Here is a 16,889-nt window from a genome sequence, read left to right on the forward strand (position 1 = left end):
GTTTCTAAATGTGTCAGGAGCCGTTAAATTCAAAACTTCAATTTTTAATATTTAAATGAAGCGAAAGCTGACAACGCCACTAGGGATAAAATGGACCCCAAACAGTATGAGTTTAGTGTTAAGGCCGCATCAGGTTTACACACAAAACAAGACAGTGAGCTGAATACAATAAAACACACTTTATTTTATTTTATTACTACAGTTATAACATGATTTAAAAATAGTGACATGAAATCCTAATAATCACACAAATGAAAAAATGCAAAGCAAAAGCAGATAAACAGCAAACAAAATACCCTAATGCAAAACAACACAACGCTCTGTGTTCGGAGCGCACCTGAATGCAACACCCAACACTACCCATCCATCCATCCATACATTTCATACCGCTTGTCCCTCTCTGGGTCGCTGCGGTGGCTGAAGCCTATCTCAGCTGCACACTAGAGATGCCATAATGGGCTGTCTCTACACGATCCGTCTACGCACGCGCGAAGACGACGCCACTTCTTGGACTTGCAATTTTTATTTACGACGGGGCCTCGCGACGTCATGTTCTGTGACATTTGAAGGTTTTATTGTTTTGTATAAAATAATTACCAAGTTGTAAAAGGGAACATGAATACAAATATGAACAAGGGGTGTATGGAAGCATTATTGAAAATAATTTTGCTACAATAATGCTTCCATAGGAGTTGACTTGAAAAAAATCAGGGAGTATTATCGCTACATTTTCAACCACTTTCCCTCTTCTGCACGGGGGCATTAATGTACGGATCCCCTAAAGGGATATGGATGTTTTGCAAGATCTTGCAATACTTTTGCAAGATCTTGCAATACTTTTTACGAGATCTCGCAAAAGGTTTTTTTCCTATGTCAATGAACCGGAAGTGAAACAGACACAGCGATGGAGGAGCAGGAGCATGCTGGAGCCTACCCATCTTCTGTGCTCTGTTGTGGGACCATAATACGATTTGATGTCTTTATATGTTAGGCCAGTGTTTTTCAACCTTTTTTGAGCCAAGGCACATTTTTTTCATTGAAGGAATCCTGAGGCACGCCACCAACAGAAATCAATAAAAAACGAAACTCAGCAGTCGATATTGACAATAAAAAGTCGTTGTCGCAATTGTTGGATATGACTTTAAACCATAACCAAGCATGCATCACTATAGCTCTTGTCTCTAAGTACTGTCACCACCTGTCACATCACATCGTGACTTAGTTGGAGTTTTTTGCTGTTTTTCTGTGTGTAGTGTTTTAGTCCTTGTCTTGCGCTCCTATTTTGGTGATTTTTCCTGTTTTGTTGGTATTTTCCTGTAGCAGTTTCATGTCTTCCTTGAGCGCTATTCCCCACATCTGCTTTGTTTTCGCAATCCAGACTATTTAAATTGTGCTTTGTGTGGACATTGTTGATTGTCATGTCATGTTCGGGTGTACTTTGTGGACGCCATCTTTGCTCCACAGTAAGTCTTTGCTGTCGTCCATCATTTTTGTGTCTTGTTTACTTTGCAGCCGGTTCAGTGTTAGTTTTGTTTTGCATAGCCATGCCTAAGCTTCAATGCCTTTTCTTAGCAGCACTTGCCTTTTGTTTATTTTTGGTTTAAGTATAAGATACCTTTTTACCTGCACCCTGCCTTCCGCTGTCGTCTGCATATTGTGATCATGACACGACGTGTTTTCGACATCTACAAAGCAATTAGCTACCTGCTGCCACCTACTGATATGGAAGAGTATTATACGGTTACTCTGCCGAGCTCTAGACAGCAGAGACACTCAACAACACATCATTTACGGATTAATAATTACTTGTGTGCAAAAAATATTTTTAACCCAAGTAGGTGAAATGACATCATCTCCCACGGCACACTAGTGTGCCGCGGCACAGTGGTTGAAAAACACTGTGTTAGGCCAATACTAAAATAGAAATCAATACATTTCTCCCATGGATGATGGGTAGGCTGCTCCATCGCTTTGTCTGTTTCACTTTGGTTTACCATCGCTGTGTCTGTTTTACTTCCGGTTCACTGACATAGGAAAAAAAACTTTTGCGAGATCTCGCAATACTTTTGCAAAACATTTTTTTCCCTCCATGTCCCTTTAGGGGCTCCGTACTAATGACCTTCCATCGTTAAATGCCTGATACACTTTGAATGTATTTTTTAAAATGTTGATATTTTTAAAACAAGGCACTTACTGTAACTTAGACCTATATCTGCGGCCTAACAAAAAGTAGACTTTTAAATGATCAGTATTGTGAATTGATGTCTTTGATGTAAATAAAGTAGTAAAAAAGGTTGACTTCTTTCATCTGTACTGTTTCAAAATAAATATTGTATGCTTAAGTAACGTATTCTTTTTTTTTTGACATTGTTATTTAAATAAGGATGACAAAAAAGAAAACGGTGGTAACTGTGGCGGCGGGCACGATCACAACAGAAGTAAAGCAAGTTGACGGAAGTGACGTAGTCTTCTCCCAATCGTGTTTTTCGGTACCGATCAAGGAGTGACAGGCTGCGAGACTCCACCACACGCTGTGAGGGGGGTTAGCGTGGAGCCTTTAAGGGTCTTTCACGTCGGTACCGCTGCTGATCTGGCGCCTGCGGTATAGGCACTTACCCGCACACAGCGACAGGAAGAGTACAGCCAGAAATTACTCTCTCCCGCGCCAATACTCAGCTCTGGGAAGGAAGTCACATGACGCCGTGTTGCGCTTTCAAAATAAAAGCACCTATACTTCTGCGGCATATTTGTTGGGTGGGACAAATGCGTCTTTCTCCATCATAGGCGGAGACGGGGGCATGCATGTCCCTCCCGTCCACCCCGGTTCCTTCTCTCCGGTTTTTAATTTAATTAGGCCAGACTTCTGTAAAATAAATACATGTTTATTTGTATTCTCTTAAATTAAGCAGGAACGTGTCTATTTCAGACAATAAAGTATTTATTTTATTCTGTTAGTTTAGGGTTTTTTACACAAAAAATAATTATTGAACAATTTGTTTCCCATTTATTCGTATTAGTCCAAAACCTGTGCATGTAATTAAGTTCTGGTTGGAGTCAAATAGTATACAAGGATGTGTGTGTAGATTATCAGTCATCAGGTAATGTAATCCACAAAGGTTGCATGGAAGCAACAACAAACAATAAGAGTCCAGTTAGGATACCACTCTCTTCACACAAATAAAAGAGGCCAAAATAAATTAGGTCAAGGTGTCCCTTATTTTTTTTCAGGGAGTTGGCAACACTACTGACAACGCAACATCTACCAACCTTAAAAATACAAGCTCAATATTGTGATACAAATAAAATAAGTACTTTACAGACATAAATCCACACGTGTTCAGTGATAACTTGCCGAAATATACAAATAAACCAAAACATGTTACAACTATTTAGGTGAAATAATACATCAATGAAAATATTCCCATCATGATAGAACACATTATGCCTGTCATTTGTTACAAGGCAGCTGTTGATAATAGCTTGGAAAAAAACCCGACAGGAAAAGGAACTAGCTAGTACACGAGTCAGGCTGGTTGACTTGACTTGAGCAAAAAAAGATTTTCGTTCGAGAGTTCCTGAACGCACCTCGGTGACGTATCTCTTTTGACGCTCATGGCGGGAGGCGGAGGTTGAAAGTCCTCGTAATGCAAGCTGTGTTGACATCGTGCTACTGCTAAGGTTTGCTAAGAGCAGCCTTAAGTTTTACGTATGACTGAAGTTAGCATGATGGCGTCTGAACTGGTGAAAGACAACCCGCTGCTCTTACCTCTCAACGTGGAGAAAACGGTATATGATGGATTCATCACCGTCCAGGTAAAAATGACTACTAGTATGAACATGTAGAGAGGCTAAATTAATTAATAGAGTTGTTAATATTCCCCCCCATCCTGGTAAAAGTTCTCAATTTCCAAACTTTATGTGTCGTAAAAAATGTCGATGTCACAACACCAGTACTTTTATATTTTGCTGTAGCGAGGCAGTACTCTTGTATAACCACACAGCGTTTGTGCTGCTTATAGCACAAGTAACTAAACTTAACGTTGAGCAATTCATATCCAAGCACACGTGTGTGTATGTATATATGTGTGTGTATATATATATATATATATATATATATATATATATATATATATATATACAATTCATTTTTACCGCTTGTCCCTTTTTGGGGTCCCAAAAGACAGGTCGCCACCTCATCAACCACTCAGATATTTTTCATGATATTTGGCTTTTATATTTTTCACTCTAATCTCAGAATACGTCCAAATATGTAAAAGGTAAATAAACAGTAACCATACTGGAGATGCACCTCCAAGTGCATCTCAGAAGGGCCTCTAGGTCATGTATGTACTTGCAACCCAGTAATTGCTGGTTATTATAACTTACATTTATATGAAGTAAAAATATAAGCTCCCTCTCACAACAGTTGACAAAATTTCCTCAAACGATAGTTGTAAAAAACATACGTCTCAAGCAACAACAACAAAAAACTGAACACTAATGGTTAACAACAATGACATTGAAGATGACAAATATGTGTATGGACATAAAAGTGGTCAATGCAACTTTTCCATTATATTTTTTACACAGGAGAAATACTTCAGACTGAGAGTACAGCTGCCGCCAGATCGCCATCTCAAAAAGGCCAAGTATGAATTAACTAATGCTGAAGTTTTTGTGTGGACGTGTGTGCATTTGTGCAGTGTTTCCCATACATTAATTTTTGTCTGGCGGGCCACTTCTAAGTGGTGCTGAAGGTTCCAGATTGTCATTTAATTTGATGAGACCAAGCTCTATAAACTTTTGTTTAGTGGTCAAGATTTTTTGCAGCTGATATCGTCGGCAGCAAAAAAAAGTTTTTTGACAGCACTCATTTAGTGTTTCCCATTATATTCATTTACTTATGATGGCCGCCACAAGTTAAACCAAAAAAAGTTCATTATTATTAGTTATTACTTTCTACAGTTTGGTGTGGGTAAAAATACACTTGTTATTTTAAGTAAATTTTGTTCTGTTAAAAAAATTATATAATATAATTGCATTGTATTGTCATTGCACTTAAAAAATGCAACACAATGAATTTCTAGTACGACATTCCAAGTGCAGACATACAATATACAGTTACAGGGGAATACAGGACAGGAAGACTTATGGGTCGCCCCCTGGTGTAGTAAAGGTAAACATAAGGAAGAGGGGGGTAAGCTGCTCCCAAACGATCCTCTCTGAGGGGGGCTAGTTTGACATCTTAAAAAACACATCCAGCACCGTAAGCACATATAAACACGTCACGGCTAGGGATGTCACGGTATGAAAATTTCTTATCACAATTATTGGAACCAAAATTATTAAGGTTATCATTATTATCGTGGTATTTTTATATGTGCTTAAAATTTTCAAGAAGTATACTGAAGTCTTTTAACCAATTTTATTTAAAAAAAACCAACACATTCAAAATGTTTTCCTTTGTAGAAGAAACATTGTAGATAAGAACACTGTGTTTCATGTACAAACCCCATTTCCATATGAGTTGGCAAATTGTGTTAGATGTAAATATAAACGGAATACAATGATTTGCAAATCCTTTTGAACCCATATTCAGTTGAATGCACTACAAAGACAACAAATTTGATGTTCAAACTCATAAACTTTTTTTTTTTTTTGCAAATAATAATTAACTTAGAATTTCATGGCTGCAACACATGCCAAAGTAGTTGGGAAAGGGCATGTTCGCCACTGTGTTACATGGCCTTTCCTTTTAACAACACTCAGTAAACGTTTGGGGACTGAGTAGACACATTTTTTAAGCATCTCAGGTGGAGTTCTTTCCCATTCTTGCTTGATGTACAGCTTAAGTTGTTCAACAGTCCGGGGTCTCCGTTATGGTAAATATAAACGGAATACAATGATTTGCAAATCATTTTCAACCCATATTCAATTGAATATGCTACAAAGACAACATATTTGATGTTCAAAATGATAAACTTTTTTTTTTGTGCAAATAATCATTAACTTTAGAATTTGATGCCAGCAACATGTGACAAAGAAGTTGGGAAAGGTGGCAATAAATACTGATAAAGTTGAGGAATGCTCATCAAACACTTATTTGGAACATCCCACAGGTGAACAGGCAAATTGGGAACAGGTGGGTGCCATGATTGGGTATACAAGTAGATTCCATGAAATGCTCAGTCATTCACAAACAAGGATGGGGTGAGAGTCACCACTTTGTCAACAATAGCATGGGCAAATTGTTGAACAGTTTAAGAAAAACCTTTCTCAACCAGCTATTGCAAGGAATTTAGGGATTTCCCCATCTATGGTCCGTAATATCATCAAAGGGTTCAGAGAATCTGGAGAAATCACTGCACGTAAGCAGCTAAGCCCGTGACCTTCGATCCCTCAGGCTGTACTGCATCAACAAGTGACATCAGTGTGTAAAGGATATCACCGCATGGGCTCAGGAACACTTCAGAAACCCACTGTCAGTAACTATAGTTGGTCGCTACATCTGCAAGTGCAAGTTAAAACTCTCCTATGCAAGGCGAAAACCATTTAACACCCAAAAACGCCGTCGGCTTCGCTGGGCCTGAGCTCATCTAAGATGGACTGATACAAAGTGGAAAAGTGTTCTGTGGTCTGACGAGTCCACATTTCAAATTGTTTTTGGAAACTGTGGACGTCGTGTCCTCCGGACCAAAGAGGAAAAGAACCATCCGGATTGTTATAGGCGCAAAGTTGAAAAGCCAGCATCTGTGATGGTATGAGAGTGTATTAGTGCCCAAGACATGGGTAACTTACACATCTGTGTAGGCGCCATTAATGCTGAAAGGTACATACAGGGTTTGGAGCAACATATGTTGCCATCCAAGCAACGTTACCATGGACACCCCTGCTTATTTCAGCAAGACAATGCCAAGCCACGTGTTACATCAACGTGGCTTCATAGTAAAAAAGTGCAGGTACTAGACTGGCCTGCCTGTAGTCCAGACCTGTCTCCCATTGAAAATGTGTGGCGCATTATGAAGCCTAAAATACCACAACGGAGACCCCCGGACTGTTGAACAACTTAAGCTGTACATTAAGCAAGAATGGGAAAGAATTCCACCTGAGAAGCTTAAAAAATGTGTCTCCTCAGTTCCCAAACGTTTACTGAGTGTTGTTAAAAGGAAAGGCCATGTAACACAGTGGTGAACATGCCCTTTCCCAACTACTTTGGCATATGTTGCAGCCATGAAATTCTAAGTTAATTATTATTTGCAAAAAAAAAAAAAGTTTATGAGTTTGAACATCAAATATCTTGTCTTTGTAGTGCATTCAATTGAATATGGGTTGAAAAGGATTTGCAAATCATTGTATTCCGTTTATATTTACATCTAACACAATTTCCCAACTCATATGGAAACGGGGTTTGTAGCTAAAATACTGCCAACTGCGGATGGACGTTAAACGCTAGCTGGCTAACCATGTTTTAAAACACCTCTTCCTGAGGGCATGTCAGTGTTTTAACCTTACTTTTATCTTTAATTTTTAAACTAAAATGCGCCCTTGCTAACTAGCTAACAAATGAGAGACAAAGTTGTATGTATAATTAACTTTAAATTAAGTATAACTATTTAACTATAATTTTTGCCAAAGTCAGCCTTTGTTCAATTCAATTCAAGTATTTTTGAAAGCAGCGTCAATTTGCAATGCAGTGAACAATTTGCAATGCAATGAAGAAAGGCGTAATGACACATGTTAAACACACACACACGCACACACACATCGATGCGCAGGTATCATAAGATTAAACATACAATTTATAGAGAGCTAAAATGTTAAGAATTAATCAATCATACAAATATATACATTAAGAATATTCAATTGCTAAAAATGCCAGGAGTTATTCAATAACCAATAATGTACCTGTGTGCACCTCTTTAAAACAATCATAAAATGATTTTTTCTTTTTGAGGAAGTTAGATACTTGTGATGTTTCATCATTTGTTGTTATTTCTGCTATTTTAACTCCTTTTTTTTTTTTTTTTTTACATAAAAATGCTACTTTTTTGGAGCACTTTGCCTGTCCTCACTTTTAAATTAACAAAAGTGTAATAGTTATTTTTATTTTGTAACAGCCTAAAGAGCAGAATAGTTACAGTATAAATATTCATTAATGAATTAGTCATCTTTGTTGTTCGTAAGCACATGCCTAAAAAATCTCAAGCTGAATGTAAAAGTCGATTGTAAATTAGAACCTCTAAATATATGTACACTTTATAATCCGATTAGATGACTAATTGTTAAGATAGTCATTAGTTGCAGCCCTAATATGTATATTTTTAAAATGTCTATATATTTCACAATTACCTATTGACTAGAAATTGCTCGTCGGTCTGAGGAATTTGTCTGGCGTTTAGGCTTGTCACTCACTGCTGTCTCCAACATACATACACAAAAGCAGTCCCAGAGAAGCAACTGATAATTTGCAGTCACGTTGTTCTGGTAGGCTACACAAAAAATGATAGCTCATTTTAGTAGAGAAACTTAGCTAAATTGCTGTAGTTAACTAACAACATACAAAGCAGAGTTTACGTCATTACCTACTAGTGTTGCCCCGATACCAATATTTTGGGACCGGTACCAAAATGTATTTCGATACTTTTCGGTACTTTTCGATGCTTTTCTAAATAAAGGGACCACAACAATTGCATTATTGGCTTTATTTTAACAAAACATCTTATTGTACATCAAACATATGTTTCTTATTGCAAGTTTGTCCTTAAATAAAATAGTGAACATACAAGACAACTTTTCTTTTAGTAGTAAGTAAGCAAACAAACGCTCCTAATTAGTCTGCTGACATATGCAGTAACATATTGTGTCTTTTTCCATTCTATTATTTTATATAAATTAATAAGGACAAGTGGTAGAAAATGAATTATTAATCTACTATTTAATGTTAATATTTGCTTACTTTCTGTTTTAACATGTTCTATCTACACTTTTGTTAAAATGTAACAATCACTTATTCTTCTGTTGTTTGATACTTTACATTAGTTTTGGATGATACCACACATTTAGGTATCAATCCGATATCAAGTCGTTACAGGATCATACATTGGTCATATTCAAAGTCCTCATGTGTGCAGGGACATATTTCCTGAGTTTAAATGATATACATTAAAAAAAAAAAAAAAAAAAGATTTTGTGACGATAAAAAATATAGATGTAATCATAGTAGTATCGAAGAGATACGCTCCTGTACTTTGTATCATTACAGTGGATGTCAGGTGTAGATCCACCCATGGCATTTGTTTAAATTTTGATGCTGGTGAGCTACAGTGTGTAAAGCATGTTTAGCTATTCCTCGTCCTGCACGGATGATACTTGTAAGAAACCTACTTTATTTGTCGCCATGGAGGCGAGGATTAGTGATTTAGAAGTTGCTAAAACACTGCAGACTGCGGCAGGACTTTAGCCGCTAGCTAGCTAGCCATGTTTTAAAACACCTCTTCCTGAGGGCGTTTCAGTGTTATAGCTTCACCTTTACCGTTAGTTTTTAAGCCAAAATGCGTCCGTTCTTCCTTTTTTGTCTACACACCGTGTTGGCTTGTAAGTACTCCGTGATTGTTCGCTGTCGAACATGCTTCTCTGCTCGTAAAACCAACAATGACACGACGTGACAACGGTGGGGGGGCAGGGTGGTGTTTGGCCCGGTACTTTTTAGAGGCGGTATACTACCGAATATAATTCATTAGTATCGCGGTAGTATACCAATACCGGTATACCGTACAACTCTATTACCTACTAAAGCCGTAAGAGGGGGGGATATAATGCTTAAACACCATTGGAAAGACAGTGTCTCGGCATCCGTGTAAACGTTGCAAACAGCCCCTTTAAATATTATTAGTTAAAGTCGTATTAGTGAGAGTGTATGTGTACACAGTATTTGGATCATACAGTAATTTACATAATTTGGACCTTATGTAAATTACAGAGAACTCTAAATAAATTCAAACTTGTGCAACCAATTCTTGTTTTTGAAAATTGTTAGAGATATGTTGTATACCCACACACTAACGCGCAATACAATACGATATTGTGCAAAAGTTCTATTGTTTTGTTTACCATTTTTACAAGAGTCATTTTTACACAGTTGTAAAAAGAAATAGTAGGGCAGACGGGATTGCACAAAACCCAGCACCTAACTTTGTAAGTAGGTGGGACATAGGCTAAGGACAAATCAGTTATATTAGTCTGATCTGGATAAAAGTTTTGCCACAGTAATTTATATACACTCACATCATGTTAGTAGTAGTAACTGTTAACTGTACATTCTGGTTCTTGCAGGCTGCATTGCTGTTGGAAGTTAAAACACCTGTTGCGTGGGTATGAACACACAGTGAAACAGGTAATCTTTTGGTACCTCTTTTGTGTTGACTGTATCATACTTGGTATTGTTCTCTTCCAACCATCAGGCATGCTTCACTCATAAGAGGAACATATTTTTCACGGTTTAATTAACGCCACCTGGAAAATGTCTATTTGTTATGTGGACCCTCGGGGTTATTTGCATGAGATTGATATTTCACCTCAAGCTGCAAAGTTCATTATGTTTGCAGCCTTTAAGCTATCATTAATTATTAAAAGAGGTGGCAGCCTCCATTAATCAAAAATTGTGTTTGATTTGAATGGTTGACATAAGTAAAAAAAAATGTCATTTTATGATCATAGAATTCAAGCCTAATCCTTATTTCTCTCTTGCAGAGGCTACACCAGTCTACTGATCTTGTCAGTTTCATACTGGAACTGAAGACTGTCTTGGTAAGAAGGAAAATGACATATTGCTTAATGATGAAAATAACGTGTACCGTATTTTTCGGACCCTAGGGCGCACTGCCGATGATCGATTCAGGTCTGTTTTCATACAAAAGGCGCACCGGATTAAAAGGCGCATTAAAGGGGTCATATTATGATTTATTTTTTCTTCATTTAAAACCGTTCTTTGTGGTCTACATAACATGTAATGGTGGTTCTTTGGTCAAAATGTTGCATAGATTATGTTTTACAGACCATATTCAAGCTGCTTTCTGAAAGCCCCTTCAGGACGCGCCGTTTTGTAGGCGGTCTTTTTTATGTGGCTCCACTTCGACAGCATCCTCTCCCCGTCATATTTGTTGTACTGGTAGTATTTAGTGCTTCCATAGCGAGTCTACTGACAGATATAAGTTAGAACTTTACACTACTTTGTATTAGAAATGGCAACAGCGAAGGATGAATGCCCCACACAAGAGGTCATGGAAAAAGGAGGAACTATTGACTACGATGCGGGTAACAATGGCGGATGCACGCACATTTTCTGGACTTATGCAGATCCCAAATACACAACAGTAGGACCCAATAGGTAAGAAAAGTTGCTTTTGCATAATATGTCGAAACAAAGGGCCAGCTAATGACTCCTAATAGGTGCCATTTTGTGCTCCTCATATACACAGTATAACACCACCTGCATCAGGGTTTCCCCGAGCTGCCAAGAGCGTGGTTACGGGAGTGGTCCCCATGACGTCATACCGCTCTATAACAGATAAACCATAGAAACCTCGACTATATATATATATATATATATATATATATATATATATATATATATATATGGATTAGATTTTATATAGTGCTTTTCTATTATTAGATACTCAAAGCGCTCACAGAGAAGTGTGAACCCATCATTCATTCACACCTGGTGGTGGTAAGCTACATTTGTAGCCACAGCTGCCCTGGGGTAGAATGACGGAAGCGAGGCTGCCACTTATCATTCATTCATCATTCATTCACCAGTGTGAGCGGCACCGGGGGCAAGGGTAAAGTGTCCTGCCCAAGGACACAACGGCAGCGATTTGGATGTCAAGAGGTGGGGAGCGAACCTGCCACCCTCAGGTTTCTGGCACGGCCGCTCTACCCACTACGCCATGCCGCCTCCTATATATATATATATATATATATATATATATATATATATATATATATATATATTATATATATATAAGGGAAACCTGCGAAGCAGGCTTGTAGGGATTGGATAGCCTGTTTTTTCCTGACCTAACGTATATATATATATATATATACAGGTAAAAGCCAGTAAATTAGAATATTTTGAAAAACTTGATTTATTTCAGTAATTGCATTCAAAAGGTGTAACTTGTACATTATATTTATTCATTGCACACAGACTGATGCATTCAAATGTTTATTTCATTTAATTTTGATGATTTGAAGTGGCAACAAATGAAAATCCAAAATTCCGTGTGTCACAAAATTAGAATATTACTTAAGGCTAATACAAAAAAGGGATTTTTAGAAATGTTGGCCAACTGAAAAGTATGAAAATGAAAAATATGAGCATGTACAATACTCAATACTTGGTTGGAGCTCCTTTTGCCTCAATTACTGCGTTAATGCGGCGTGGCATGGAGTCGATGAGTTTCTGGCACTGCTCAGGTGTTATGAGAGCCCAGGTTGCTCTGATAGTGGCCTTCAACTCTTCTGCGTTTTTGGGTCTGGCATTCTGCATCTTCCTTTTCACAATACCCCACAGATTTTCTATGGGGCTAAGGTCAGGGGAGTTGGCGGGCCAATTTAGAACAGAAATACCATGGTCCGTAAACCAGGCACGGGTAGATTTTGCAGGAAACAGAGTGGACCGACACCAGCAGATGACATGGCACCCCAAACCATCACCCAACCATGCAAATGTTGCATTTCCTTTGGAAATCGAGGTCCCAGAGTCTGGAGGAAGACAGGAGAGGCACAGGATCCACGTTGCCTGAAGTCTAGTGTAAAGTTTCCACCATCAGTGATGGTTTGGGGTGCCATGTCATCTGCTGGTGTCGGTCCACTCTGTTTCCTGAGATCCAGGGTCAACGCAGCCGTCTACCAGCAAGTTTTAGAGCACTTCATGCTTCCTGCTGCTGACCTGCTCTATGGAGATGGAGATTTCAAGTTCCAACAGGACTTGGCGCCTGCACACAGCGCAAAATCTACCCGTGCCTGGTTTACGGACCATGGTATTTCTGTTCTAAATTGGCCCGCCAACTCCCCTGACCTTAGCCCCATAGAAAATCTGTGGGGTATTGTGAAAAGGAAGATGCAGAATGCCAGACCCAAAAACGCAGAAGAGTTGAAGGCCACTATCAGAGCAACCTGGGCTCTCATAACACCTGAGCAGTGCCAGAAACTCATCGACTCCATGCCACGCCGCATTAACGCAGTAATTGAGGCAAAAGGAGCTCCAACCAAGTATTGAGTATTGTACATGCTCATATTTTTCATTTTCATACTTTTCAGTTGGCCAACATTTCTAAAAATCCCTTTTTTGTATTAGCCTTAAGTAATATTCTAATTTTGTGACACTCGGAATTTTGGATTTTCATTTGTTGCCACTTCAAATCATCAAAATTAAATGAAATAAACATTTGAATGCATCAGTCTGTGTGCAATGAATAAATATAATGTACAAGTTACACCTTTTGAATGCAATTACTGAAATAAATCAAGTTTTTCAAAATATTCTAATTTACTGGCTTTTACCTGTATACCTCTGCATAACATTGTATCCTTAATAACAGTAAAAACAAAAAAAAAGAAAGAAATACAGATCAACTTACGACAAACAATAACTTTATTAACATTGTTTTAGTTTATAACAAAAATGATTAAAATAGCATCAATTTGCATGAAATTCAAGAGAAAAATGGTATCCTTATTTAAACTATAAACATTTTTGACTGACTTAAACTATTTGAAACTGAAAGATTAAATTAAATAAACTCTAATTGATCAGAAACATAGCTCAGGACACAATATACTGTATAAAACAAATATGAATAAAACAAGTTTTGCAGTTTTTTTTAATCAAAATGACAAAGTTAGTTAATGTTGTTAGTTAATGGCTACAATGAGCATGTTTTGTAATGCACAGCTTTTTGGAGTGAGATTTGAAGTATGATACTGCATGATACTGATAAAGTATGTTCACCGGCGTCGCATGCATTGCATCCCCCCATCCCTCCCCATAGTATACAGTATGTTCTGTTCAATGAATGAAAAGTGTAATGACAGTGTGTTTACCTAGAGCTGCTGGAGAGCTGATTGAGTTCAGCCTTATTTATGTTTGATTCTTTTGGGAAGAGGGAGCATGGAATATAATGTAGTGGTGTTATTGTTTCTGTTATTGCAGGAAGTGGTTCTAAAGTGCCATCCTGAGTGCTCCTCAATACCACCTCCACAGTACTACTCCCAACTCATTTTCGAGATTGAGAACCTTGGGTGGGACAAGTAAGTAAATCTTTTCGGGATAAAGCACAACAAGCTTTCGAACAAACTTTTCAATATTGTCAAATTACGAGAATAATACATTTGACAAGCATTTTTAGTTCCTGTGCTGGTGGGCTTTGTTTTTTTCTTGTATTTGTATTGTCAAATACAGAGGTTTTTCAATTTTGGCACAGTGAGCCTCCCTTCAGTGGATATTAAAGGAAAACAATTACTTTTTAGGGAATTCTGCCTATCATTCACAATCTTTAGGATTCAAAAGATGAAAAACACACTTGCAAGATAGAGCTAATGGGAGTCCCCTATGTTGCTTTCAAAGCCCTCAAACACCTTCAAAACTCTCTATCAATGTTTTATATACACGCTGTAAGTACAATTGTAATGTAGTAACAGACACGTTCATAACAATATGTAAAATGTACAATGTTTACCGTATTTTAGTCATTTTAAGCATTACAGGAACTTATTTCCTGGACGAAATGTTTTCAGTGCCCATAGCAACGCATGTTCTACTTCCACCAACCAATGCATATGTTCCTACTTCTGGCAACAAATGCGTGTATTTTCTAATTATGGCAGACTTCCTAAAAGATGATGAATATGACAATTTTTGGATGAATAAGGATTCACAACCTTGTCTCTTTGAATCTGAAAATACGGAGGAAGAACTGAAGCTAGCGAGCATGAAGAGAGAATGAAACGTTGGACCACACGGAAGCCGAGAGTGTCAAACAATGTTATTATCGACGGAAAGACTATGTATCTGGCAAGGGTAGGGATGGGAATTGATTCAATTTTTCTGGTTTTAAGTCCACTTTCGATTCTGCTTAACGATTTGGTTCCTTAACAGTTCTCTTATCGATTCTTATTTGGAAAAAAAGAAAAAAAAAGGATTAGCCTCAATTTTGTTGTGTTTAGAGGTCGCATGACCTTAGAAAGTCTACAGTGAGGTCACATACGTAGCATAGAAGAAAAAAAAGTGCTTTTTAAAAAAAAACCTAAATGTAATAAATAATATTCTTCAGTAGAATTTAACAAAATAAATCATGTGGAAATTACATAAGATGTAACATTTAGTAACATGTCATGTTAACTTATTACATGCAAAGTGAGATATGTCAAGCCTTTATTGGTTATAATTTTGATGATTGTGGCTTATCATTTATGAAAACCCTGAATTGAAAATCTCCGAAAATGTGGGGTTTCAGAAAGTGTAAGCCAAGATCATCAAATTGATAATAAAAGCTTGACATACCTCACATTGCATGTGATGAGTTAATATCATATATTAGTTTCACATTTGAAGTTAATTGCTGACATTAATGGACTTGTACATGATGTTCACATTTTTTGAGTTTCACCTGTATAATGTAATGACTGATAGAAAACATACAACTTTTCTCTGACGGCAATTGAAGATTCACCTACCGAAAATTAGGAGTGTCTACTGTAGCAAATAGACCACAAACTTAAGTTGCTGCTCGGTGACATTCGTCTCGCAGCAGACATGAACTGGAGCGGGAACTGCCCGCCTCGGGGCCAGTCAGAATCTGTTTTTTGTCATGCTCATCTAAATGAGAATGAATTAATTTCAATTTAACAAATAGCACATGATTGGAGGCGTTAGTTAGTACCTGTTGAATTCAGATGACGTGACCCTGCAGTGGTAGAAACTTTTTTTCCCTCCTTCCAAAAATCAACTGGAAACATCCAGATGGACCAAACGGGCAATTATACATCGAGTAACTCACTATAATATTGATCATGGTACATGTAGCACGTCATGCTTGTTAGTACAATTACAATCAAACTAGCTTTGTACAAACAAAACATAAAATGTGGGCTAATACTTTACAGATATTGTAATATGATTGTTCATGTTTTTCAGTGTGTGCAGATTTGTGTCCTATCCTACTTGTGTTACTTGTGTGTGCATTACAAACTCAAAAGCCTTTCCGCTGCTGACGCAGAAGCCATCTTACGGCTGATGCCATAGTATACCGTCGCAAGGCAATGTGTTACTACGCGAGGTAAACAGTTCCTCAGTGTTCGCTTTTACAAGAACAATGTCACTACAGCAAAAAACGTGTTCTTGTCTCTCATCATGATTACTCACTAGCTTTTAACCCAGCATGAGACTTTAAACTGTTTTTAGCTTTTAACTTTTTTAACTGTTTTTAACTTTTAAACTGTTTTTTATCTAACAAATTGTTCTTAGGGTAATTTATATTTGCTTTTTCAATGTGTATTTTTATTTCTGTTTTAAATATTATTTTTTAGTTTCTCCTTTGCCTCTATTTCTTTTTGGTGTACAGCCCTTTGTTTTTCCAACTGTGCTGGTTTTTAAAGGGCTTTATAAATAAAGTTGGTATGGTATGGTATGGTAAAAGTCCAAAAAAGTGCAGTTTCCCTTTAAACAGCTGGGGCCTCCTGTCCTCAACCCAAAAATATATTCTACGACCTTTGATACGTTTTCTGCTAAGCCCAGACGGTGTTGTTCTCTCTCTTTGTAGGTACTAGGGTTGTGCCGATACCAATATTTTGGTACCAGTACCAAAATGTGTTTCGATACTTTTTGA

General features: G+C 37.6%; 1 protein-coding gene across 1 annotated transcript in view; it reads left to right on the forward strand.

Annotated features, from left to right (window-relative positions):
* Positions 1-3,518: 3,518 nt before the first annotated feature.
* fancl (FA complementation group L) overlaps positions 3,519-16,889 on the forward strand; it is a 130,592-nt gene continuing 117,221 nt past the window's right edge. Inside the window, exons 1-5 of the mRNA XM_061963650.1 lie at positions 3,519-3,813; positions 4,591-4,649; positions 10,333-10,393; positions 10,750-10,806; positions 14,216-14,313. Of these exons, the coding sequence (XP_061819634.1) occupies positions 3,709-3,813; positions 4,591-4,649; positions 10,333-10,393; positions 10,750-10,806; positions 14,216-14,313 (380 nt within the window). The 5' untranslated portion in view covers positions 3,519-3,708. The remainder of the gene's footprint in view (positions 3,814-4,590; positions 4,650-10,332; positions 10,394-10,749; positions 10,807-14,215; positions 14,314-16,889) is intronic.

Source organism: Nerophis lumbriciformis, linkage group LG02, assembly GCF_033978685.3.
Source record: "Nerophis lumbriciformis linkage group LG02, RoL_Nlum_v2.1, whole genome shotgun sequence".
NCBI classification, from domain to species: Eukaryota; Metazoa; Chordata; class Actinopteri; order Syngnathiformes; family Syngnathidae; genus Nerophis; species Nerophis lumbriciformis.